Genomic DNA, 23,259 nt, shown 5'->3' on the forward strand with positions numbered 1-23,259 from the left:
CCAGTTATGCTCCATTTTGTAGTTTTGCATTGGATTTTTCCTTTCTAAATGAAGTACTTGGCACTTGTCTTTATTGAATTTCATCTTGTTGATTTCAGACCAATTCTCCAATACGTCAAGGTAATTAGCAAAACTCGTTGCCTACTCTGTCCCCATATCTACTCTAGCGACACCATCAGAAGACCAACCACATCAGCCACACCATCAGGGGCTTATTCACCAGCACATCTACTAATGTGATCTATGCCATCATGTACCAGCAATGCCCCTCTGCCATGTACATTGGCCAAACCAGACAGTCCTTATGTAAAGGAAGAAATGGACACAAATCGGACATCAGGAACGGTAACATACAAAAGCCAGTAGGAGAACACTTCAATCTTCCTGGATATTCTATAACAGATTTAAAAGTAGCTGTACTTGAACAAAAAACTTCCTAAACAGACTTCAAAGAGAAACAGCAGAACTAAAATTCATTTGCAAATTTAACACCATTGTGTTGAATAGGGACTGGGAGTGGCTGGCTCATTACAGAAGCAGCTTTGCCTCTCCTGAAATTGACACTTCCTCATCTATCATTGGGAGTGGACTACATCCACCCTGATCGAATTGGCCCTGTCAACACTGGCTCTCCACTTGTGAGGTAACTCTCTTCCCTTCATGTGTCAGTATAATAATGCCTGCATCTGTAATTTTCACTCCATTCATCTGAAGAAGTGGGTTTTTTACCCATGAAAGCTTATGCCCAAATAAATCTGTTAGTCTTTAAGGGGCCACCGGACTCCTTGTTGTTTTTGTGGATACAGACTGACACAGTTCCCCCCTGATGCTTCAGGTCATTTTGAACTCTCACCCTGTGCTCCGAAGTGCTGGCAACCCTGTCCCAGCTTGGTGCCATCTGCAAATTTTATCCGCGCTCTTCCCTCCATTATCCAAGCCATTGATGAAAATCCTGAATAGTATCAGACTCAGGACTGACCCCCATGAGACTTCATTAGATAACCCCCCCGGTTTGAGAGCGAACGATGGGTAACTACTCGGTGAGTACGGTCTTTCAACCAGTCGCACACCCGCATAATAGTAATTTCTTCTAGACTGCACTTCCCTAGTTTGCTTATGAAAATGTCATGTGAGACCTACTGCTTCCCCCCATCCACTAGGCCTGTAACCCCATGAAAGGAGAAAATTAGCTTGGTTTGGCATTATCTGTACTTGACCAATCCATGCTGGTTATTCCTTATCACCCTTTGTGGAGGGCTGTCAGCAACGGCCATTTCCAGATTGTGAGGCTCTCTTCCTTCTCAGCCTAACCAGGCAATCCTCTGCCTCCAATCCACCCCGATTTCAAACAGGGAGATGTGAGGCTGCTGGAAACTAGATCCTCCCCTGGTGTCATTGGTGCAGCCCCATTGGCTTAGCTATGCTGATCTGGCCTGATGCATCAGGGAGGGGGAAAGGGAAGCATAAAGGAGGGAGCCGGAGAAAGGGAGAAGATGACATAGTAGAGCAAGGGGGACAGGAGGAGGAGGGAGGAGAAGGGATGGAAAATAAAGGGACAAGCAAGTGGAGTCCTTTGGTGGAAGAATGGCCCAGTGGTTAGAACACTGACCTGGGATGTAGGAAACCTGGGTTTCACACCCTGCTCTGTGTGACCTTGGGCAAGTCACTTAGTGTCTCTGTTTCAGTGATAGCCCTGCCCCCTCTCAGAAGGGGGCTGTGAGGATAAACGCAGCCCAGATTGCAATGCTATGGAGATGGGGTCATCTAAGATATTCATGCCAACAGGACGGGAAAGAAGAAAGCCCAGAAAGCAGGTTTTTAAGAGTGCTCAACACCAAAGAGGCAGAGCTCTTCTGAAAACCCGGTCCATATAAAAGGATAAAAGCCTACTGCTGCTACCAAATAATGAAGTTACTCCTTTGGTGGAGGCGCTGTCCACCACCAGTTCAGCTCTACTGACGGCAGTAACGTGGCCGGACTTGGGCTGCCACCACTGCTCAGAGAGGGTCTAAATGACACCCTGGATAAAAACTCCTTTGGACTGAACTATGCGAGCATGACCCTCAGAGCAGCTGCCCCCACGGGGTGATTTCCCAAACCAGGCTAGCACAGACACAGCCCAGGCTGGTCAGCTGTTTGAGGCACACAAGTGGGCTGCTGACCTCAGGAAGGAGTTGTGTGTTCACATTGGAAAATCCAGGACAGATCCCATCTTGCTTCCCCCCACCCCAACCCCAGGGGCTGAAAGTCAGGAGGGAGCTTGAGAAGACGATGCCCCGTAAGGAAGCTGGGTATGGATCTCTCTCCAAACAAATTAATGCCATAATTAAAGGGATCCACAACCTCTGGCTGGCCGTCAAAGGGGAGGAAAACAAACATCTGCTTTAGCTGCGATTCCCTCTTGTCCTCGCATTCTGCAGAAACAAGGCAGGCTTGCGAATCTCCCTAGCTGGGGCCAAAGGGCTGTACTTTGCCGTGGCCGAACAAGGCATTGTTGGGGGGCAGCTGGAGAATAATTTAATCCTGCCTTTCCCCCCATGCCTGGTTAGTCGGCCTGATTATCGACCACAGACAGGATTTGGAATCCAGATCAGGAAGGGTTAAACATCAATCTCACCAGCCCGCAACATAACCAGATAAATAGAACTCTGCCTGCCCTTGTCTGTGCCAAATCTTGAATTTCTCTCTCTCTCGCTCTCTCTTTCATCAGTAAACAAGTGATGATTCAGCAGAAAGGCTTGAGGGCAAAGGCACCTAGAGCCAAGCCGGGGAACAGTAGCCGCATTCTGTTCGGGGCGTCAGTGGGACAGGGAGCCTGAACTGCAGGGACAAGAAGGGCCGGGACTGCATTGAGCAAGACCTCCAAACACAAGGTGCTTCTGTCTCGCGTTGGCGGGGATGCCAAGCCGCTCCCAGGCAAAAATAAAATCGATGGAGGTAAGAAAAAGCATCTTGTTTTCCTAGCCTGTGTATCCTAGCAGGGCTGCGAGCGCTACACTCGGTCCGGCTAGCAGAAATGTGGAAATGGCTGGCAGGGAAGTAGCGGGGCTTGCAAAGCAGGTTCATCACCCACAGAATAGTGGGGGTGGGGGGGTCCCAGGCAGTCACTAGTGCTTAAGGCTAGGTTTAAGAGCATGAACGAGGCCGGGGGGGGGGGGGGGAAGTTTAAGCAACTGGATCTTAAAGGAGGGTGATGGTGTGAGAAGCTTCATGGCACAGCATGCTGGGAAAAGCGGGACTGAAAACAGAGGTGAAAACAACTGGGTGAAGTGATCCAGAAGGAGGGGGATAGATAGAGGAGGAGTGAGAGGGGGATAGGAAGGAAGGGGAGGGGATGAAAGAAAGAACAAACCGAGCTTGGATTAAATCAGACTCCCGTCCCACAAACTTTTCCTCTTTGAGGTGCTTGGTGATTTTCACTTTCAGTTTTCAGCTAGGAGGAGAAGTGCCAGAGAGCACACGAGCACCTTGTGAGATCCCCAGCCTGAATGTACACACCAACAGAGAGGAACAGGATCCGAACTTTCAGCTGATTCTCCAAACCAGGAAACCTTTAGATGCTCTCCCATTGCCACAATGAAGGCCTGTGTTGAGGGGAAGGATGGTCTTGTGGTGAAAGCATCAGGCTGGATTCAATACCCATTTTTGCCGTAGGCTCCCTGTGTCATCTTAGACCAGTCATTTAAAGGAGGGAGTTCTCAGCACTTCAGATAAGCAGGCCCTTAACTCCTTCCCCATCTGTATAGGGACTAGGGATAACACCACTTCCTTTCTGCCTTGTCTAGTTAGACTGTCAACTCTTTGGAACAAGGACTATCTAGTACTGTGTCTGTCCAGCACCTATTACATACAATAGGGCCCCTATCTCAGTGGGGGTCTCTCAGTGCTAGCATAATAATAAAATAGCCACACACGGACATACATTTATATCCTTGCCTAAGCTCCAAGTGAACTTCAACAGTGGAGTTTAAATCCGCCCGAGAACATGGGTTTGCGCTGACATGACCTTAACCCCAGTGGCAGGAGTGAAACTGCTCATGACCGTTTCCCCAGTTCTCCCAACACGCTCTCCCTGCAGAGGCTGGGCTCATGGCTCTTCCCCCAGGCGCACCGCTCACAGGTGTGATTTGTTAGAACGGCATCTCTCCCGTCATCAAAGGGACGAGAAGATACAATAGCCCAGGGGGCGGGTGGGGGTGTTTCAGGACTGTCATGAGACTAGTGTTCGAAAGGCAGGGAGGGTGCAGTCCTGCTCGACCCTAACTCATGTCTGGGCCCAGCCCCTCTAAAAGGCCCCATCTTCAGTTCAACCTTGTCCAAAGCCCACTGCGGCCAACAGAAGTCTTTCAAGCCCAGAGTCAGCCAGTTACAACCAATGATTGTCCCCTGATCTTTTTGCAACTTTTAGCCTACTTGTAACTAAACTATTATTTATCGTACGATCGCACATAGAGAGACCCCACCAGCCAAAATCCAGGCCCCATTGTGGTAGGTGCTGTACATACCCAAAGTAAGGGACAGTCCCTGCCCTGAAGAGCTTACAGTCTAAACAGAAACACAGAGAGGGGAAGTGAATTGACTGCGGGTTAAAGGCAGACCTGGGAATTGAACCTACGTTTTCCAAGTTCCTAGCAAAGCACCGCATCCACTAGATTACTCTCCCTCTTCTAATACACTAATCTTTTTCACCCAGTTACGGGAAAACAGTCTCTATTGCCCTGTTGGAACCAGGTCCCCGCCTTCATTTGGTGTAGACAGAGTCTAGCAGTGTGTGTTCCAGTATGATTTTAGTATGCTAGGCTTCAAAAATCCTGCTCAATCTGATGCAAGAAAGGCCCATTGGGCCCATAAGTCTGACGCAGTCCACAGAGAGAAAATCAGAAGCACAGGTCAGGAATTTCAGACATGCCTCTCCAGCCACTCCCCACAAGCTTCAATCGTTAAATGTTTTTTGAAAATGGCAGGGTTTAAAAAAGTGCCTGGTGTACATGGTTTGGCTTGCTCTGTTTCTGTGCATTCCTCAGATTAAATTGTTTGTAAATCAAAATCATTCCCTGATTCAAACAAGCACTGAGCAGCTGAGAAGCCAGGCCAGAATTTCCCATCAGAGTTAGTAATAATATCTTACAATTATAGGGCGGTTTTCTACTCAAAGGAACCCAAAACACTCAAAAAGAGATGGAAGAATGACTTCATTCTACCTCTGACATGCAGCCGCCTCTGGGGTGGAATGCAACAGCTGTTTAACAGCACAATGAAACACTGCACGACATGTGAGTCCAGGAGGGTCTCGTATCCAATTTCAAGTTCAAGGAGAATTTAGAGAGTTAGAATGCAATTAACTAGTTAGAAATGGTCCAGGAAACTAAGACCAGTGCCCCTATTTTGGGGACATTGTCATTGAATATTTAATGGCCTAAAGAGGCCAGGACCTTGATTTTAATTCCTATATTCCTTTAGTAGCTCTTAGCACTATGTAGATTCGGCTCTAGTCACGTCACCAGGAACTTTGAGTGGATTGAGGATTTGACCACAGCAGTGTCTCTTCCTGCTAAGACCAGGTTTTAGGAACAACAATCAACTTTGCTGAAGGTCATTTTTCGGAGTCCCTCACAACACTGGGATAATACCAGGACCATGGAACAATTCTAAAGCCCCCTTCCCAAAGCCCCCTGCCTTCCCCCATAAGTGCTAACTCTCGGATAATAAATTACAAGATCCCAATGCTATAACCATTCCTATACTTCACAATGCACCATTTCACCTCCTTCTGGTATTATCCACAGGGGGATAAATCAAGATGCACCTGAGATCTGTTTGCCCTGCACGACAGATCAGATTTTCACAGGAACTCAGCCCCCAGCTGCTCCCATTGTGATGTTTATGGCCAGACTTTCCCAATAACTCAGCACATTGGGTGCTGAGCAATTCTGAAAAATCTGGCTATTTACTTAGGTACCTAAAAGGGAACTGAACTGTTTGGAAAAATCTGGCTCCAATTCTGGGTCCTGAGCACTTGGAAATTAGACCTGAGCTCTTTGAAATTTGGCCCAGGACTTGAAAGCCTGAAGATATTTGCAGCTCATTGTTGTTTCATCATTAGGGAAAGACCTACACCTTCCGGACAAGGGATTTTTGATTGGCCATTAGCGGAGGTCATCATTAAAACAAACATTCACCACCTTACTGAGATACTCCCTTTACTTCCCATTCAAAGCACAGTGAATTACATGGGTGTCTCAGATAGCAGCGTGGGGTAACTGCTGGAAAATGATGACTTTTTAATGGCAGCTTCTGGTAGAACAGGTTTCACTGTATTTAATCCCCACATGGTAAACATGAAGTGTCTGTTTAAAGGTCCACCCTGACTGGTTGTCACACGCTCCGGCGTAACTACCCCATAAAACAGCATAACTGGAGAGTGACAGAGTTGGCGCGGCTGTTGGAAAGAGCAGCTGGGAGAGGAATTCATCAAAGAAATGCAGGGCTGGACGGGACCTCGACAAGGCATCAAGCCCAGCCCCCTGCACCGAGGCAAGACCAAGTGAACTCAGACCGTCCCTGCTGACAGGTGTTTGTCCAGTTCTTAAAAACCTCCAATGAGGGGGATACAACAGCCTGTTCCAGAGTTGAATGACTCTTCATTGAGGTTTAAGGCAGATAGATAGCCTCACTCTTAGAGCTCAAGTTTCCTGGTGCTAGGTGAGAAGTTACACAAACAAATCCAGTTCATGGTTGCTTGTCCCCCACACCCCACCATTATATCAGATTAGATCAGAAAAGGAGGATGGGCCAGGGGTCTGGGTGCTAATCTAGGGGTCAATTCCCTGCTCTGCCACAGATTCTCTGTGTGACCGTGGGTAAATCAGTTAATATGGGATTTCCAAAGCCACCTCAGTGGGCTAGGCACCTAACTCCCATTGAAGGTCAATGGGTCTTAGGCACCTAACTCACTTAGGAATTGCCTCTGAGCCTCAATTCCCCACCTGTGTGATGGGGATCCTAGCAGTCCCGTACTCACACGGGTGCTGGGAGGATCAATATGTTAAAGATTATGAGGGGCTCAGATATTACGGTATGGGGACCAGATAAGTACCTAAGATCATTGTTCCGTCCAGTCCAATATCATCCTTCCAGCTGCATGGCTGGAGAGTCAGAGGAAAGATTTAACTTCATCTCAATGCAGTTCACCAATGTTGTATTTAGCGGGGAAAATTCTTCCTGACTCCTGCTGCAATCTGATGATGCCCTGAAGCATGAGGCTGGATTCCCCCCTCGCACCCCCAGCCTGCGTACCTGTCCACTGCCCTATTGTTGTTCATCCACTCCAAAGGGAGCTTGCTCTCTTTCCAGGTAAGCCACCTAGGGGCTGATGTGGAGGCCGCACACGTGAGCCAATCCACGGCAAAGAGAGGGGGACGGAGAACCTGCTCCCCATGCAGGGCACAGTGACTCGGACGCCTGAAAGAGTTCCAAGCTACAGTACAGGAAGCACGTGATCTCTTCGCTCCTCATACTCTCATCCTGTCCATCCATCAGCATCAACCCTACTTCGCTATCCCTTCCCCGGCTGCCCTCCAGCCTACCCGCTAGTCAGCACCACGGCAATTTGTCCACTGCACTGAGAGCCTCAGCCCCCACCGTCCCTCTTTCCAATGGGAAGCCTCAATCCATTTCTTGCCCCTGGAAATGTAAAGACTCTCCTGAACTATCTAACGAAAGGGGATTTACTGTTGCGTGCATAAGGGCCAGACTGAGGGCAAGAGCTCAGATCTCAAGTTTGAAACTGCAAAAAACCTGAGTGTCTCTGGATTAAGTTTAGAAGTGTGAGCAACCAGGGTGATGTCGTGGTGGGAGTCTGCTATAGACCACCGGACCAGGGGATGAGGTGGACGAGGCTTTCTTCCGGCAACTCACGGAAGTTACTAGATCGCGGGCCCTGATTCTCAAGGGAGACTTCAATCACCCTGATATCTACTGGGAGAGCAATACAGCGGTGCACAGACAATCCAGGAAGTTTTTGGGAAGTGTAGGGGACAATTTCCTTGTGCAAGTGCTGGAGGAACCAACTAGGGGTAGAGCTCTTCTTGACCTGCTGCTCACAAACCAGGAAGAATTAGTAGGGGAAGCAAAAGTGGATGGGAACCTGGGAGGCAGTGACCATGAGATGGTCGAGTTCAGGATCCTGACACAGGGAAGAAAGGAGAGCAGGAGAATATGGACCCTGGACTTCAGAAAAGCAGACTTTGACTCCCTCAGGAAACTGATGGGCAGGATCCCCTGGGAGAATAACATGAGGGGGAAAAGGAGTCCAGGAGAGCTGGCTGTATTTTAAAGAATCCTTATTGAGGTTACAGGGACGAACCATCCTGATGTGTTTCAGAGTAGCAGCCGTGTTAGTGTGTATTCGCAAAAAGAAAAGGAGTACTTGTGGCACCTTAGAGACTAACAAATTTATTTGAGCATAAGCTTTCGTGAGCTACAGCTCACTTCATCCCGATGTGTAGAAAGAATAGTAAATATGGCAGGAGACCAGCTTGGCTTAACAGTGAAATCCTTGCTGATCTTAAACACAAAAAAGAAGCTCACAAGAAGTGGAAAATTGGACAAATGACCAGGGAAGAGTATAAAAATATTGCTCGGGCATGCAGGAGTGAAATCCGAAAGGCCAAATCACACCTGGAGTTGCAGCTAGCAAGAGATGTTAAGAGTAACAAGAAGGGTTTCTTCAGGTATGTTAGGAACAAGAAGAAAGTCAAAGAAAGTGTGGCCCCTTACTGAATGAGGGAGGCAACCTAGTGACAGAGGATGTGGAAAAAGCTAATGTACTCAATGCTTTTTTTGCCTCTGTCTTCATGAACAAGGTCAGCTCCCAGACTACTGCACTGGGCAGCACAGCATGGGGAGGAGGTGACCAGCCCTCTGTGGAGAAAGAAGTGGTTCGGGACTATTTAGAAAAGCTGGACGAGCACAAGTCCATGGGGCTGGATGCGCTGCATCCGAGAGCGCTAAAGGAGTTGGCGGATGTGATTGCAGAGCCATTGGCCATTATCTTTGAAAACTCATGGCGATGGGGGAAGTCCCGGACGACTGGAAAAATGTAGTGCCCATCTTTAAAAAAGGAAAGAAGGAGGATCCTGGGAACTACAGGCCAGTCAGCCTCACCTCAGTCCCTGGAAAAATCATGGAGCAGGTCCTCAAGGAATCCATTCTGAAGCACTTAGAGGAGAGAAAAGTGATCAGAAACAGTCAGCATGGATTCACCAAGGGCAAGTCATGCCTGACTAATCTAATTGCCTTCTATGACGAGATAACTGGCTCTGTGGATGAAGGGAAAGCAGTGGACGTGTTGTTCCTTGACTTCAGCAAAGCTTTTGACACGGTCTACCACAGTATTCTTGCCAGCAAGTTAAAGAAGTATGGGCTGGATGAATGGACTATAAGGTGGATAGAAAGTTGGCTAGATTGTCGGGCTCACCGGGTAGTGATCAATGGCTCCATGTCTAGTTGGCAGCCGGTATCAAGTGGAGTGCCCCAACGGTCGGTCTTCAGGCCAGTTTTGTTCAATATCTTCATAAATGATCTGGAGGATGGTGTGGATTGCACCCTCAGCAAGTTTGCAGATGACACTAAACTGGGAGGAGAGGTAGATACGCTGGAGGGTAGGGATAGGATACAGAGGGCCCTAGACAAATTAGAGGATTGGGCCAAAAGAAATCTGATGAGGTTCAACAAGGACAAATGCAGAGTCCTGCACTTAGGACGGAAGAATCCCATGCACCACTACAGACTAGGGACCGAATGGGTAGGCAGCAGTTCTGCAGAAAAGGACCTAGGGGTTACAGTGGATGAGAAGCTGGATATGAGTCAACAGTGTGCCTTTGTTGCCAAGAAGACCAATGGCATTTTGGGCTGTATAAGTAGGGGCATTGCCAGCAGATCGAGGGACGTGATTGTTCCCCTCTATTCGACATTGGTGAGGCCTCATCTGGAGTACTGTGTCCAGTTTTGGGCCCCACACTACAAGAAGGATGTGGAAAAATTGGAAAACGTCCAGAAAAGGGCAACAAAAATGATTAGGTGACTGGAACACATGACTTATGAGGAGAGGCTGAGGGAACTGGGATTGTTTAGTCTGCGGAAGAGAAGAATGAGGTGGGATTTGATGGCTGCTTTCAACTACCTGAAAGGGGGTTCCAAAGAGGATGGATCTAGACTGTTTTCAGTGGTAGCGGATGACAGAACAAGGACTAATGGTCTCAAGTTGCAGTGGGGGAAGTTTAGGTTGGATATTAGGAAAAACTTTTTCAGTAGGAGGGTGGTGAAACACTGGACTGTGTTACCTAGGGAGGTGGTGGAATCTCCTTCCTTAGAAGAGTTTAAGATCAGGCTTGACAAAGCCCTGGCAGGGATGATTTAGTTGGGGATTGGTCCTGCTTTGAGCAAGGGGTTGGACTAGATGACCTCCTGAGGTCCCTTTCAACCCTGATATTCTATGAAGATCCTTAAATCCAGGCTCAGGGCCAGGGATGCAGTCTGGTGGCTATGCCATCACGGCTATTCATAGCTACGCTCACTCGATTAAAGCTAGTGTGGGTAGGCCTGCCTGAGCTGCAGTGACCCTCCGATTGCAGTTCAATAGCATGGCCACAGACAGACAGAAATCTGGCGATCTTCCCACTGTGTCATCTGACCCTTCACAGAGCCAGCTTTAGACCATACGGTGCTAAAAACGCTCTTGACCTGCCTGTGCCACAGCTTTCGTCATTGCTACCCCAGCTGAGCAGTACCCACCACTTTGTGCCACCTTGTGTTGTCCCTCTGCAGAGCTGCTGGTATCAGATCTCTCTCAAAGGACGTGACCCGTCTCTCCTGTGGGAACTGCAGATCTTCATCCCTACTGTGACCTTAGCTGTGTTTGGGGCAGTCAGAGAGATGCCCTTTAGCCTTAAACCCACAATCCCTGCAGGTTGGTTCTGCCACGTCTTCAACTCCTAGTTGCTTAACTCACCTACATGCCGGTGTAGGAGGGACAGTCTGTAACGTTAGCGAAAACCCTCTCATTTTCCCCTTCTGTCCCTCCGGGGAGCTCTCCCTGTCCGGTGCATTTCACAGGAGTTAGAAGGCATGTCCCGCATTTTTCTTCCCACATGTCCCTGTGTATAACTTTGGCAGGTAAGGTTAACACTACTGACAATAGCAGCAGCAATTACCCCCTCACTGGATGCCACTCCTACTTTCACCACTCGGACTAATGCCACATACTAGTGTACGGGATAAAAATACAGCTCCCTGCTTTTATCTGGGAGCGGGAGGATAATGGAAGAACAGGGATAGTGTCCACTCTTGCTAGGAGCCTCTGACATTATTTTTGTCTGTATTATGGTATTTCCTACAAGCCCAACCTGGGACTAGGCCTATCGTGCTAGGTGCTGTACATACCGAAAATGAAAAGACAGTCTCTGCCCCAAATTGTTTATGGGTTTCTTTGAACCCATGACTGAGGGGAGAGGGACCATCATGAATTCAAGAACCCGAGCCCACAACGCCGATCCTGCCCCAGTAGAACCCATGGGAAAGAAGCAGAGACTTACGTGTCACGGCTTCGGGAGTGACCAAGGACTCTGATATGATCTCGCCTTTGGGAGGTGGTGTTCCATTTGCCAGGAGGTTCGGGGACTTATCTTCTGGCAGTTTCTCCTTCTCCTCCGTTGCTGGGGCCTGAGAGTGAGGAGCTGAGATGTGGCACAGAGCAGATGGTGCTACCGCTGGATTCTGCGCGGAGGAAGCGCTCGAGATCTCCTCCTGATCTGAGAAAGACAGTAGAGTTCTAATTATTATATGTGCTTGCATACCACGGACCAGGATCCCATTTTGCTAGGTGCGGTACAAAGACAGAACCTAGACAGTCCCTGCCCCCAAGGAGCTCACAATTGCAATATAAGACCAGAGACAACAGATGGAGTCAGACAGACTGAGTGGGGAGTCCCAGGAAACAATAAGCAGCTCTTCCATCACCCGTTCCACCTTCACAACCCTTAAACAGTGTGAAGGCAGCAGGCTTCCCAGATTCTAGCCTGGGCACGCTATTCACAAGAAAGTTAAGAATCCTAGGGCCAGATCCTCTGCTCGCATAAACAGGCACAGCTCCATTGAAGCCAAGGGAGCTACATCGATTTACACCAGTTGAGGATCTGGCTGTTTTGGGTGGCATTTTCAGAAGCGCTCAGCACGGTCCGACTCTGCTCCTCACTTAGACTGTAAGGGCAGTAGAGACCATCATGATCACTTAGTCTGACCTGCTGCACATCACAGGCCACAGAACCTCACCCAACTATGCCCGGAATAGACCCGTAAACTCTGACTGAGATACTGAAGTCCTCAAATCATGATTTAAAAGACTTCAATAAACATCATTTTGAAAGTCCCACAAGATTTTCACAATTCAAATTTAAAAATCATACAAAATGTCTCAGGTGTTTTACTCAGAAACAGGCTGGTGTGTCGTTTGGTTTGGTTTAAATCCACCCCCTGCTTATTTTCTAATGTTAAGATGTTGTGTGTATATGAAGGTCAGTTTGCTCCTGGGAGACATGCAGCAATTTGAAACGGTCATGAGGTCTGAGGTCCGATGGGCTACCCTGTGAAAAGCAAAACTACTCTGTCCCATACGCGGCCTGCAGCAGTGAGCTCCCAGCCTTGGCCTTGCAGAGCTCACATGAGCGCTCTCCGAGTACCCCCGTAGACAGCACTTTGAAGTTATGGCTCCAGCCCTGAAGCCCATTTCCCGCCCCAGGCTCCAGAGCCTGAGCTTCGGCCCAAAAGGCAACAGCGACGCAGCTATGGTTAGTGTGGTAGCATGAGCCCGAATCTGTTGAGCTGGGCTGGGAGGCTCCCTGCCGCGGACAGGGTAGACATACCCATAGCGGCCTGGTATGAAATTGGAAAGATGGGTATTTTCCGCATGATAATTTGTGGAAAAAAAATATTTGACGTTTTTACTCAGAACCTACTGGAGTCCCGCCTGGATACTGCTGGGAGAAAGCCCACACTACCAAAGCTCCAGCTAGCAACCCTCAGGGCACTGCTGTGGGGAAGCTCACACTGCCAGGGGTTCTATCCAGCAGGGATAGGGCACTGCCGTGTGGAAGCTCCCTGGGACTCCTGCAGACTGCACTGCTTTCTCACAGCAGCATCCTATCACAGGGTGAATAAAAAGCCCCATGCTGTGGGAGCCTTCACCGGCATGGGCTTTGGGCACTTCCACAAAGAAGGGCCCCGGAACCGTAGCGGGCATTGCAAGGGCACTGCTCTGAGGAGGATCTCCCCAGGGTGATCCCAGATGGGGGGAAGAGAGCACTGAGTGATAGGCAGCCCATGCTGCCGCAGTCCCAGTTGGCACCCATGAGACGCCACTGCACGAAAAACGTGGGAGAGCTGTTACCGCAACTGAACAGCGGAAAAGAGGAGGAGGCCATCAGGCACACGCCATCTGCTCCCAAAGCCTGCTGGAAAGGTACATCTCCTTCGCACCCACACAGACTGAGCAGCCGGGTGTCACACATCCCAGCTTCAGCCAGAATCCTCTGGATTGCCAGGTTCCTGAAATTCCCTTGGCTTGGCTTTTTTCTGACAGGTCTCTGTCAAAAGGGCCTGGCCCACAGGAAATGGACAAACCAGACCTCCAGCCCTCGGCACTTGGTGGAAGGTATGGATGAGGTAGCCTCAGTGAGGCGGACCTCAGAGTCCCTTTCTCCAGATGGGGGAACAAGATCAGGCAGGGGTGTCAGTTGGTGTGCAATGGCGTTGACAGACGGATCCCCCAAAATCCAAGCCCTGTGCAGCCTCATCCTTACCACCTGTCTGGGGCCCACTGTGAATGAAGCGTTCGGTTAGCTTGATGGCCAGAGCGGCACTGTGGGACAGCCCGATGAGGACTTCATTCGGCTCTGCTGCTGTGACACGACACGGATGTCCAGCCGCATGGGCCGAAACACGATGGATCGGGCACTGTTCAGCTTCAGTTCTGGTTAGCCCTGGGGATGGGCGGGAACCCTACAGCAGCCAGGCGCGGCTTGCAGCACCCTGAGATGGCTTTGGTGTCTGAATGCAGGACGCGTTAGAGGGATCGCGTGATGTTAGACACGGGTCATTCCTCTCGTGCAGACAAGGCCGTTGGAGACCCTGTGAACGTGAGGAGATGGCCCCTTTCTGCCGAGCCCCCCTCACTTTCTTCCACTGGCCTCCCAGTCGGCCTACCCACCTTCTACCCTCTCCCATGCTCCCTTGGTTCCCAGAATAGCAACCGTTTACACAACGGGCTGGAGGTGCAGCAGCATCGGGGAGGAACCACACTTTATATAAAGCTAAATTATACCTTCAGAGGATAAAGCTAGACCAAGCACCCATAATTACACTGACCATAGCAAGAGGTCCTATAGGCACGCGGGCAGGGGCAGAGGGCAGGGAGAGAGCAGCAGGACATGGAGCCCTCATTATACTCAAGATAACAAGAGATCCTTCATGCAGGCAGACAGGGCAGGAGGCAGACGGGGAGGAAGGGAGGCAGACCTCACACATATAATTATAGTGGCCATAATGACATGAGGGAGGAGAGCCTGATCCAAAGTCTGCTGGGGTCAGCGGGACTCTTCCCTGACTCTAGGGGACTCTGGACCAGATTCCGAGAGGCTGATGGAGAGAGAAGCAGGGGAAGAGCGCAACCTCATACACACAAAGCTATCCAACAAAGAGAGTGGGGAAGATGGCTCATTGGATAGGGCATGAGCTTGGTGCTTGAAAGACCTTGATTTGACTCCCAGCTCTGCTACAATTTTCCTGCATGGTTAACTCAGCTCCCCATCGGTAGAATGGGGATAACTCTTCCCCACCTCACAGGGCTGTTGAAAGGATAAAATCCATTCAGGATGGTGAGGTGCTTGGAGATGGATGGGGGCAATATAAACACCTAGACAGACAGTCAACAGAGGCACGTAAGCTTTTGGTAGGAAAGGCAAAAACATGCTTGATGCTATCCTGGCTGAAAAATGCAGCTGAAGATTCTTGAGCCTTTCAGCCTAGCTAAGCCCTACTTTTAAGTTCAGAGGGATTCCACCGAATTTAACTCCTCCGGTGCTTGGAGGTGGAATGTGCACCCTGGAGACTTTGCTTCCCAGCGGTTTTCAACGTACCAGCAAATCTGGACTGGTTTATGGTTTCACACGAACATCAAGATTAAATCCCCTTATGGGACAGGCCATTTAATAGACAGAATTTAATAGAAAACAGTGATCTTTCTAGATGTTTTTCAAACCACCCTGTAGAATCCAGCAGAGAATTCTCTCCCACCTTCATTCTTTATGAAATCTTTGAGTCTGTTAGAGTAATTTCTGTAGAACCCTGTTTTCAGCCCTCTTCCATTCTATCAGACTTTCCCGCAGGCATGTGATTTTGCCTAGTTTTGATGTGAAACCAGGAGAAATTCAGCAGCTTCAGGAAAGATTTGAATTGAGAATTTGGGTCCAACACTCAGAGTGAGCTGGGGCAGGAAGTAGAAGTGTGTGAACTCCTCAAAGCAGGGCAAAGGGGAGGAAATGTTCTAATGCTTCCTTGAAAACCCAAGTCCTGGGAGAAAGAGGTGCATGCCTGGGTGTAAATAAAATAGTGGCCACACAGAGCTAAATGCTGCAGTCATTTGTCTGGTCTCAATCATGCTCCTCTCCTATTGGGAGTTTGGCCTGAGTAGGACATGCAAAATTTGCCTTATAGGCCTGATCTAAAGCCAATGGCAAAAATTCCATTGACTTGAGTGAGCTTTGGTTCAAGCCCTTAGTCACGCAGGAACCTGAGGTTACCTTTCAGGCCATGTGATCATAAGGTTCTCCATTGCATTTGTGTAAACCCAGAACTGATATGAATGGAATTACACTGTCATACATTAGTGCTATCAGACAAATGGATCTGGCCCAGAGGTTATTATTCACACACTTTGATAGGGTGCCCTAAATAGACATAACACTTCAAAAATTAGAAAAGACATGATTGCCTACTCAGAAAAGCTTACAATGTAATATATTATCAGGGGCTCGATGGTCACATACACAGGTTTCCCCCCCTGTAACTTCACCGACTTCAGTAAAGTCATTCCTGGTTCACCCCAATGCAAGTGACTAAAGGATGGGACCCAACATCTGAAAAATTAGTCTTCCAGGTAATTGGGGCCTACCACCTGCCAGAAGATGAGAGAAAGGATGGCTTTGTGGTTAACACCTCCTGTGGGAGATCTGGTTTCAATCCCCAGCTCTGTAACAGACCCCAAGGTAAGTCACTGCCGCAAATATAAAACGGGGATTGTCCATTTAGAAGATAAAGTCTTTGAGGCAGGGACAGTCTCTTATGATGTGCCTGCAGTGCCCAGTACAATAGAGGCTGTTGACGCTAATGCAGAACAAGTAATACTGACAGACAAACAGATAGCTGTCTGGGCGGCACACTGTTCATACGTGGTTTATTACACCAAACACAAGGTCTCCTATACAGAGAGATGGAGGGAGGAAATTGGCAATTAGATTCATTTCCATTGGAACAAACAGGCCAGACAACAGGCAGAAATATAGAGCAGGAGAGAATTTGGACAAGTTGGTTCTCCCCTGTGTGAGATGCACTGACTCACTCCCTGGCATCTCTTCAGCTGCGTGCCCACACGTGAGACCCGCTGTGATGTGCTTCACAAACATTCCACAGAGCACTTGAGCTCCCAAAGCAGGCCAAAACCTCTCCTGGCACTGAGACCGAGTGGCAGGAGTTGCTCCTACTCTCTGTGGTTCTGTGATTGGCATGATGCGGCGTCAATGCACATGTCTAATCGTTAACAGCTCAGTGCCTCATGAGCGTGGGCACCTTTGCTGGCTGGAGCTCAGACAGATTTCCTTGCAGTGGTGTCAGGGAGACTGCCCAGACATGCTCACACTTCAAACAGGCTCGAGGGACCCTGCAAAAAGGCAGATCAACGCCTGCTTTGATGTCCCTCCTGCATCTTCTTCCCTGCTGGGAGCTTTCCAGACCCAGTCAGGGAAAACAATACTATTAACTAAACACCCTACACTCATACAGCAGCTTTCATCTCAGGATCTCAAAGCACTTTAGAAACAAGCCTTGTGAAACAGACAGGCGGGTAATTATTATCCCCATTTTACAGGTGGGCAAAGAGAGATGATGTAACCTCCTTATGTTTGCATGGCGAACCATCTGCAGAGTTGGGAGTAGAACCCAGGAATCCTGGCTCCTAATCATCCCTTGGTGAGGTATCCCAGGAGTTATATGCCTTCTGGGAGGAAGTAGCAATGTGTTACATATTATTTCAGTCTCATCAAGTATAATGTTCAATAGAACTCGCATACTTCTTGCATCACTGAAATAGATACTTGGCATAACAAGGTGCCCAATATTGTATTGCAAACGTATGGGTTTGGTGCCCAGCGGGGGTCTGTCTGGATCAGATGCTCTATGAAGACAAGGAGCTAAAGACATGTTTACAGCATTTGCTGTCCCACACAGTGTTTGTGAGCAGGTGGCTTCTACCTATCCTTGTTCAGCCCTGGGGACTCTGATCTGCTTGACAATCCTTTGCACAACACACCTGGGGAGACTGATGCTACAAGGCGTTGAGCAACCCTCAATGACCCCTGAAATCCATGCAGATTTACCTCTTTGCTGTTGTAATTATTTGTATTATTGGCAGCACCTCAGAGCCCCAGTGTGCTGAGGGCTGGAGGCACACATGGTGAGAAACCATCCCTGCCCCAAAGGGCTTTGGGCCAGATTTTTTGAAAATATTTAGGCACTGAACTCCCACTGAAATCAATGGGAGTTAGGAGCCTTAATGTCTTTAAAAATCCCACCCTGACAATCTAAATAGACACGACAGACAAAGGCTGGGAAAGGAAACTGAGGCACAGAGTGGGACTTGCCCAAGACCACTCAGCAGGTTCAGCGACAGAGCCAGGAACAGAAGCCAGCTCTTCTGACTCCCAGCCTAGAGCCCTGTCCTCTCAGCCACATTATCCTTCACTTAACACCCCCTGGCCAGGAATTGGTTGTTTTCCTCTCACGCAAAGCCAGACATTCCATTGACCTCCAGGGAGAGAGCTGTTCACGGCACTAGAAGCAGACACCAGACTGAGGCTGCCCTGAAATCTTCTGGGGTTCTGAGTGATCTCCCCGGGAAGCTGCTGAGCCCCTGCAGCAGAATCCAGAGTCACCCCTGACAAACAGCTCTGAGCAGACACGGACTAGATGCTAGCAACTAGGGATTGATGCATTAAGTGCTAACAAAATGTCAGACATTTTGGGATTGGGGATTGCCTGATCCTAACCTCTCTCATTTCCTAGTTACATACTGATATGTATATGCCAGATAGCTGCTGCATCCACCGGCCTCCCTTTACCACATGGGGCATCTTGATATCACCTTTCATTCAAGCCTCAGCACCCAATAGGACAACTATTATCCTCATTTTACAAGTGTGGAAACTGAGGCAGAGCATAGCACCCAGGGGTCGTGAAGTCCAGCCCCTTGGTCTAATCACTGGGTTACTCTGCTGACTAAAATCTCATTTCTGCATCTTCCCCAATTTCACTTTTATACAAATGCTGATACTGTCTGCACCTCAATCAGGCCCAAGATCAGAGAGCTCGTTGCTTAACCAGGATAGCACGCTGTCAATTGGCCTCATGCAGTTCAATGGATTTCCCCTTCCATTTTACAAGTACATGCCTGAGTCCTGCTTAGATAACAAAATGGAGACGTAGTGAATCATTAACGAAGCAAACAACATAACTTCTGCATAATATTTTTAAAATACATTGGAGGGGAAGAAAATGAATGCCAACTGGGCATAGGAAACCATTTTTGTTTAAAAGCACAGAAACAATAGGATGCAATAAGCATTCAAAAATCATGAATCAGGCCTCAATCAATCATGAGATTGGCTTAAAGAGTGAGAGATTATTTTTAAAAAAATGTTCTTTTCAATTGCTTTCTGGTTTCTGAGCCTTTAGGATGCACTTGGATCCTATTTTCAGGATTTTTTTCCTTCAACCACAAGGACTAGAAACTTACTTAAGAAAAAAGGAAAACCGAAATGTTCATGACATCATTAGACTCCAGAAGCTAGGACTTTAAGAACAAACCCAGGATTTGCAGGAAAAACAGAGCTGGTGACACTGAGTAATGTGTCAGCCATGTATCTTCACCTAGTTAATTGGGCACCTTGTACCATTCATTCAATATAAGGTGTGCAAAAATAATACCTGTTACAAGTAGAAGGGCATTCCATTCATTGGATGGATTTATTTTGTGGTACTACATTCCCACTGGAGCTCTGAAACTTATGGGCCAACATTTGGGCCTGGTCTTGAGTAGGATAAAAAGGTGTGTGTGTGTGTGTAGGGGAGTGGGGGGAGTTAGATTATGTTTAGCTATCATGATCTAGTCAACATGTCATAAAACTCTTTTGCAAACAATTGGAAATTGCACCCTGTCAGCAATTGGTGGTCAGTAGTCAAGGTTTAGCTGAACCAGGACGGAACTCAGTTTAGCTTTGAGTATAAACAAGGGACAAGCTGTAGTCAGCACAAGTTCAGCTAACCCAGGTTAACCCTTGCTCTGTCTTCAGAATGACCTCAGATTTCATACAAGTCAAGGGTCACGAGGACAACTGGCATACTTTCTTAGATTCCTCTTTGTTTTCTTTTGTTCTTGTGGACCACAATAGAGGAAGTGTCCAAGAAAGACTCTTATTGCCAACATCCCAATTGAAAAGCGCTAAGAAGTTTGGCTAAGGGTCAGAGGAATTGCAGAAATGTATAGCTAGAAGATACCTCAAGAGGTCATCTAATCCATCTCCCCACACTGAGCAGGAACAAGACCTAGACCATCCCTGATAGGTATTTGTCAGGAATGGTCTACATATACATAATCCTGGAGTACTCAAACTTGTGGGTACTTAGCTGAATCCCTTAGAGGTCTTCCCATCGCTAATTACTTAGTTGCCCCAAGCATGTCTGAAATACAACATAGGAACGACCTTACTAGACCAGAGCCGCAGTGGAGCTAGACCAATGTCCCATCTCTAATGGCTAGTGGTACCACCTGCTACAGAGGAAGGGGCAAGAAATTGCCTAGTGGACAATTCAAGAATAACTTCCTGACATGTCAGAGGCTAGTTGTGTCTGTTTCTACATTACTGGAACGTGCTCAGGCTTTGGTGATGAGGGCGGTACAAGAAACTATATAAAATTAAAGAGGGAAAGTTTCTCCCTAATTCTCTGAGCTAGAGGTTGCCATGTGCCCTGTAGTTAGAGATGTATTTTGATTGCCAAAGTCCGAAGCAAACCTCTTCTTTTTGCAAAACTTGGAGTATTTGGACCTAGAACATTGGTTTGACCCATTCCAAAGAGGACAGGGAGGGGGAGTCACCATGGATGGATCCAGATTTATGCCCTTCCAAACTTGAAGGGCATCTGTATCTGGCGTGTTGGCTAGAGTCCATATGGATGAAGGCATGGATTCTCTTGCGATTTTTGTCTTCATCTTTCTCTTTCCTTTAATCTCTCAGGCATGACTAGTCAGAGGAAAGATGATGGCGGGTGGAGAGATAAACAAAAATATACTCCAGTGAGGTACTTGCCATTATCAACATGCTACTGTGCAACAATATATGGTTTTGGAGCTTTCTAATCTTTTTTTTTTTTTTGCAGATAAAATGATTAAGTGATCTCTCTTGCTTTTTCCACGTATACTGCCTCGTCCATCCAGGTGGTTTACTGACCTCCCCAAATGACTATTTTAGAACTTGATTAAGCAATTTAGAATATGGTGGAGGGAGTGCAGAGAAAAATCCTCCATTCCCACGTGCCAGATTGGAGAAGGGGAGAGAGAGAGAAAACAAAACAAAACTCTGTTTTGAAAGTTTGCTTGACTGGGAGAAATCCAAATGGCTTATTTACATTCAGTCTGAAATTAATGCACTAAAGCCTTTCAGATTCAAAGATATTCAGAGAAAGGAGGGGGAGAGGGGAAGAGAAATGCCCAGAAAACCTCAGCACAGCAGAAGCTAATCAGTGAGCTCCTGACACATCAAACACAGCTTTGCTTTCACCAATTTCCATACCTCGCTGGTTACACTGGCGATGTTTGCCCTAGTGTCTCTCGGCATGCTTGGGTGATGGTTTATAAAACATTTTGGCTGCTGGACCATGAGGCGTTTGGTCACAAATGTTTGTTTCTATGAAAAGTTACTTCCTTAGCAAAAACACAAATAACTCGCCAGCTCCACACCAGGGTTATTATTATTTGTTATTTATAGTGCTCTGGTGGGTAGAGACATAAAGGCATAGGAACAGACAGACTGGTCGGCCCACAGGCCCCTCTCTGACAATGGCCAGTGCCAGCTGCTTCAGAATCACTGCAAGAACTCCTCTCATGGACAATTTTGTAATCCGTTATGGGCTGCAGCTCCCCATCTGTGAAATGGGATATTAAAACAACCTATCCCACCCCCTTTGTCTTGTGGACTGAGGTTGGGCTTTTAAAGGGCATTCAACTCCTACCGAGTATAAAATAGAATCTGGCCACTTTCCTCCCTTTGGCTCCTTGAAAATCCCACCTTCAGACTGTATGCTTTTTGGGACAGGGAGGGTCTCTCACTGGCTATATACAGATCACCCATGGAGCCCTGAGCTGAGTAGCAGCCTCTAGGCACTGCTGTGATACAAATAAACAATCAAGGTTAATCCATTCAGGTGACTTGACCCAAACCATGTCCCACTCCCAGCATGGTACAAGGAAACCCTTTTACCAAGGAAGCGCTCACAGTTCGAGACATGGCAGAAGTCTCATCATGGAGAGGTATGAGAGGGAGAAGTCTCAGCCACGGTATTAGAGGGAGAGAATGTTTGTGGGTCTTGGAGCAGACCTTCCCCCTCAAATTAAAGAGAAGGAAAGTGAAACCAGCATGGCTAAATGGAGACCCACATAGCTAAAACACCAGCTGTTTGAACACACAACACAACATATTTCAGGACAGGTTAAAAACTGGAAATAAACTCCCATATGAGACACTTCATTCTTCCGCTACCTACAACAGCTAAAACCCCATTGCAATTCCTCCTGATTTTCAACACTGTCAGTGGCTATGTCTTCACTTCAAAAACAAAGTGTGTCTTTACATGGAGAGAGCTACCTTAGTGCAAAATCCTCGTGGCAACAAGGCACAGGTAGTTTGTCTCTTTATTTAGCGAGCTGAGATCAAACCTATCTCCCCTACCTTTCTTGAGGTAAAAACACACCTTCATTTGCAATGAAGACAGCCATTGATATGAGAATAAGTCTCCATGTGACAATCAGCGAGCCAGACATGAACAAAAATAATCGTTTCCCAATGTATATTTGAAGCAATAAAGCTGCCTGGACATGACTAGAGACCCGGGCCCCCAAGGAGAGAAGGTTTGGTGGAGAATTAGAGAGGATGATGTAGTAGCAGAGGAGTGAGCTGAATTCTTTTACTGTGGAAAGTCATGGGGAAATTCCTATTCAAAGGATATTTCTTACAGGAAATCAGAATGCAGCCTTATTACTATTTATTTGTATTAGAGCAATGCTTAGAGACTTCAACAAGCTAGCTGCTGTACATGCACAAAGAGACAGTCCCAGCCCTGCTGAACATGCAATCTAAACAGACGAGAGAGGGGTTCTCTATGGAGGAGCTTACAAAACATCTTGAGATGCTGAAATGCAGTAAGGTCCCGATTCAGCAAAACATTTGTGCACACGTTCAGCTTGTGAATGGTCCCTAAGGGCTTTGCTGGATCAGTGCATGTGTCAGCAAGACTGAGGGTTGTGATAAAACCAAGGGACCCAAGATCATAGAACCACAGAAATGTAGGGCTGAAACAGACCTCAAGAGGTCATCAAGTCCAGTCCCCTGCACTCAGGCAGGCCAAAATGCACATCATTATTAACAAGAAGAATAATTTGCACCTATCGAGCACCTTTCATTCGAAGATCTAGCTAGCCATCTTAGGGTTTTGTACAAGGGCCCAACTTTACAGTACCTGATCTCAGCGCACTTTACATTCATACAATCTCATGCATGTATCAACAACCCTGTGAAACAGAGAGTTATTACTACTCCTACTCTACCAAGGAAGTGAAGGGGAAGCCAGAGAGATGTCCATCCAAGGCAACATAGCGGCAGA

The 23,259-nt window shown here is 47.7% G+C and overlaps 1 protein-coding gene and 1 long non-coding RNA gene across 3 annotated transcripts in view; one reads left to right on the forward strand and one right to left on the reverse strand.

The window, feature by feature from the left end:
- Positions 1–23,259, reverse strand: part of MDFI (MyoD family inhibitor) — a 39,909-nt gene that overhangs the window by 5,631 nt on the left and 11,019 nt on the right. For both annotated transcript variants that reach the window (XM_038380098.2, XM_043500473.1), the window contains exon 3: positions 11,595–11,810. In XM_038380098.2, coding sequence (XP_038236026.1) covers positions 11,595–11,810 — 216 coding nt within the window. The remainder of the gene's footprint in view (positions 1–11,594; positions 11,811–23,259) is intronic.
- LOC119846429 lies at positions 749–17,287 on the forward strand. The gene is made up of 4 exons (XR_005289879.2): positions 749–1,040; positions 2,711–2,937; positions 16,203–16,319; positions 17,198–17,287. It is a non-coding gene; the product is annotated as an uncharacterized LOC119846429 (long non-coding RNA).

This window comes from Dermochelys coriacea, chromosome 21, assembly GCF_009764565.3.
Source record: "Dermochelys coriacea isolate rDerCor1 chromosome 21, rDerCor1.pri.v4, whole genome shotgun sequence".
NCBI lineage: Eukaryota > Metazoa > Chordata > Testudines > Dermochelyidae > Dermochelys > Dermochelys coriacea.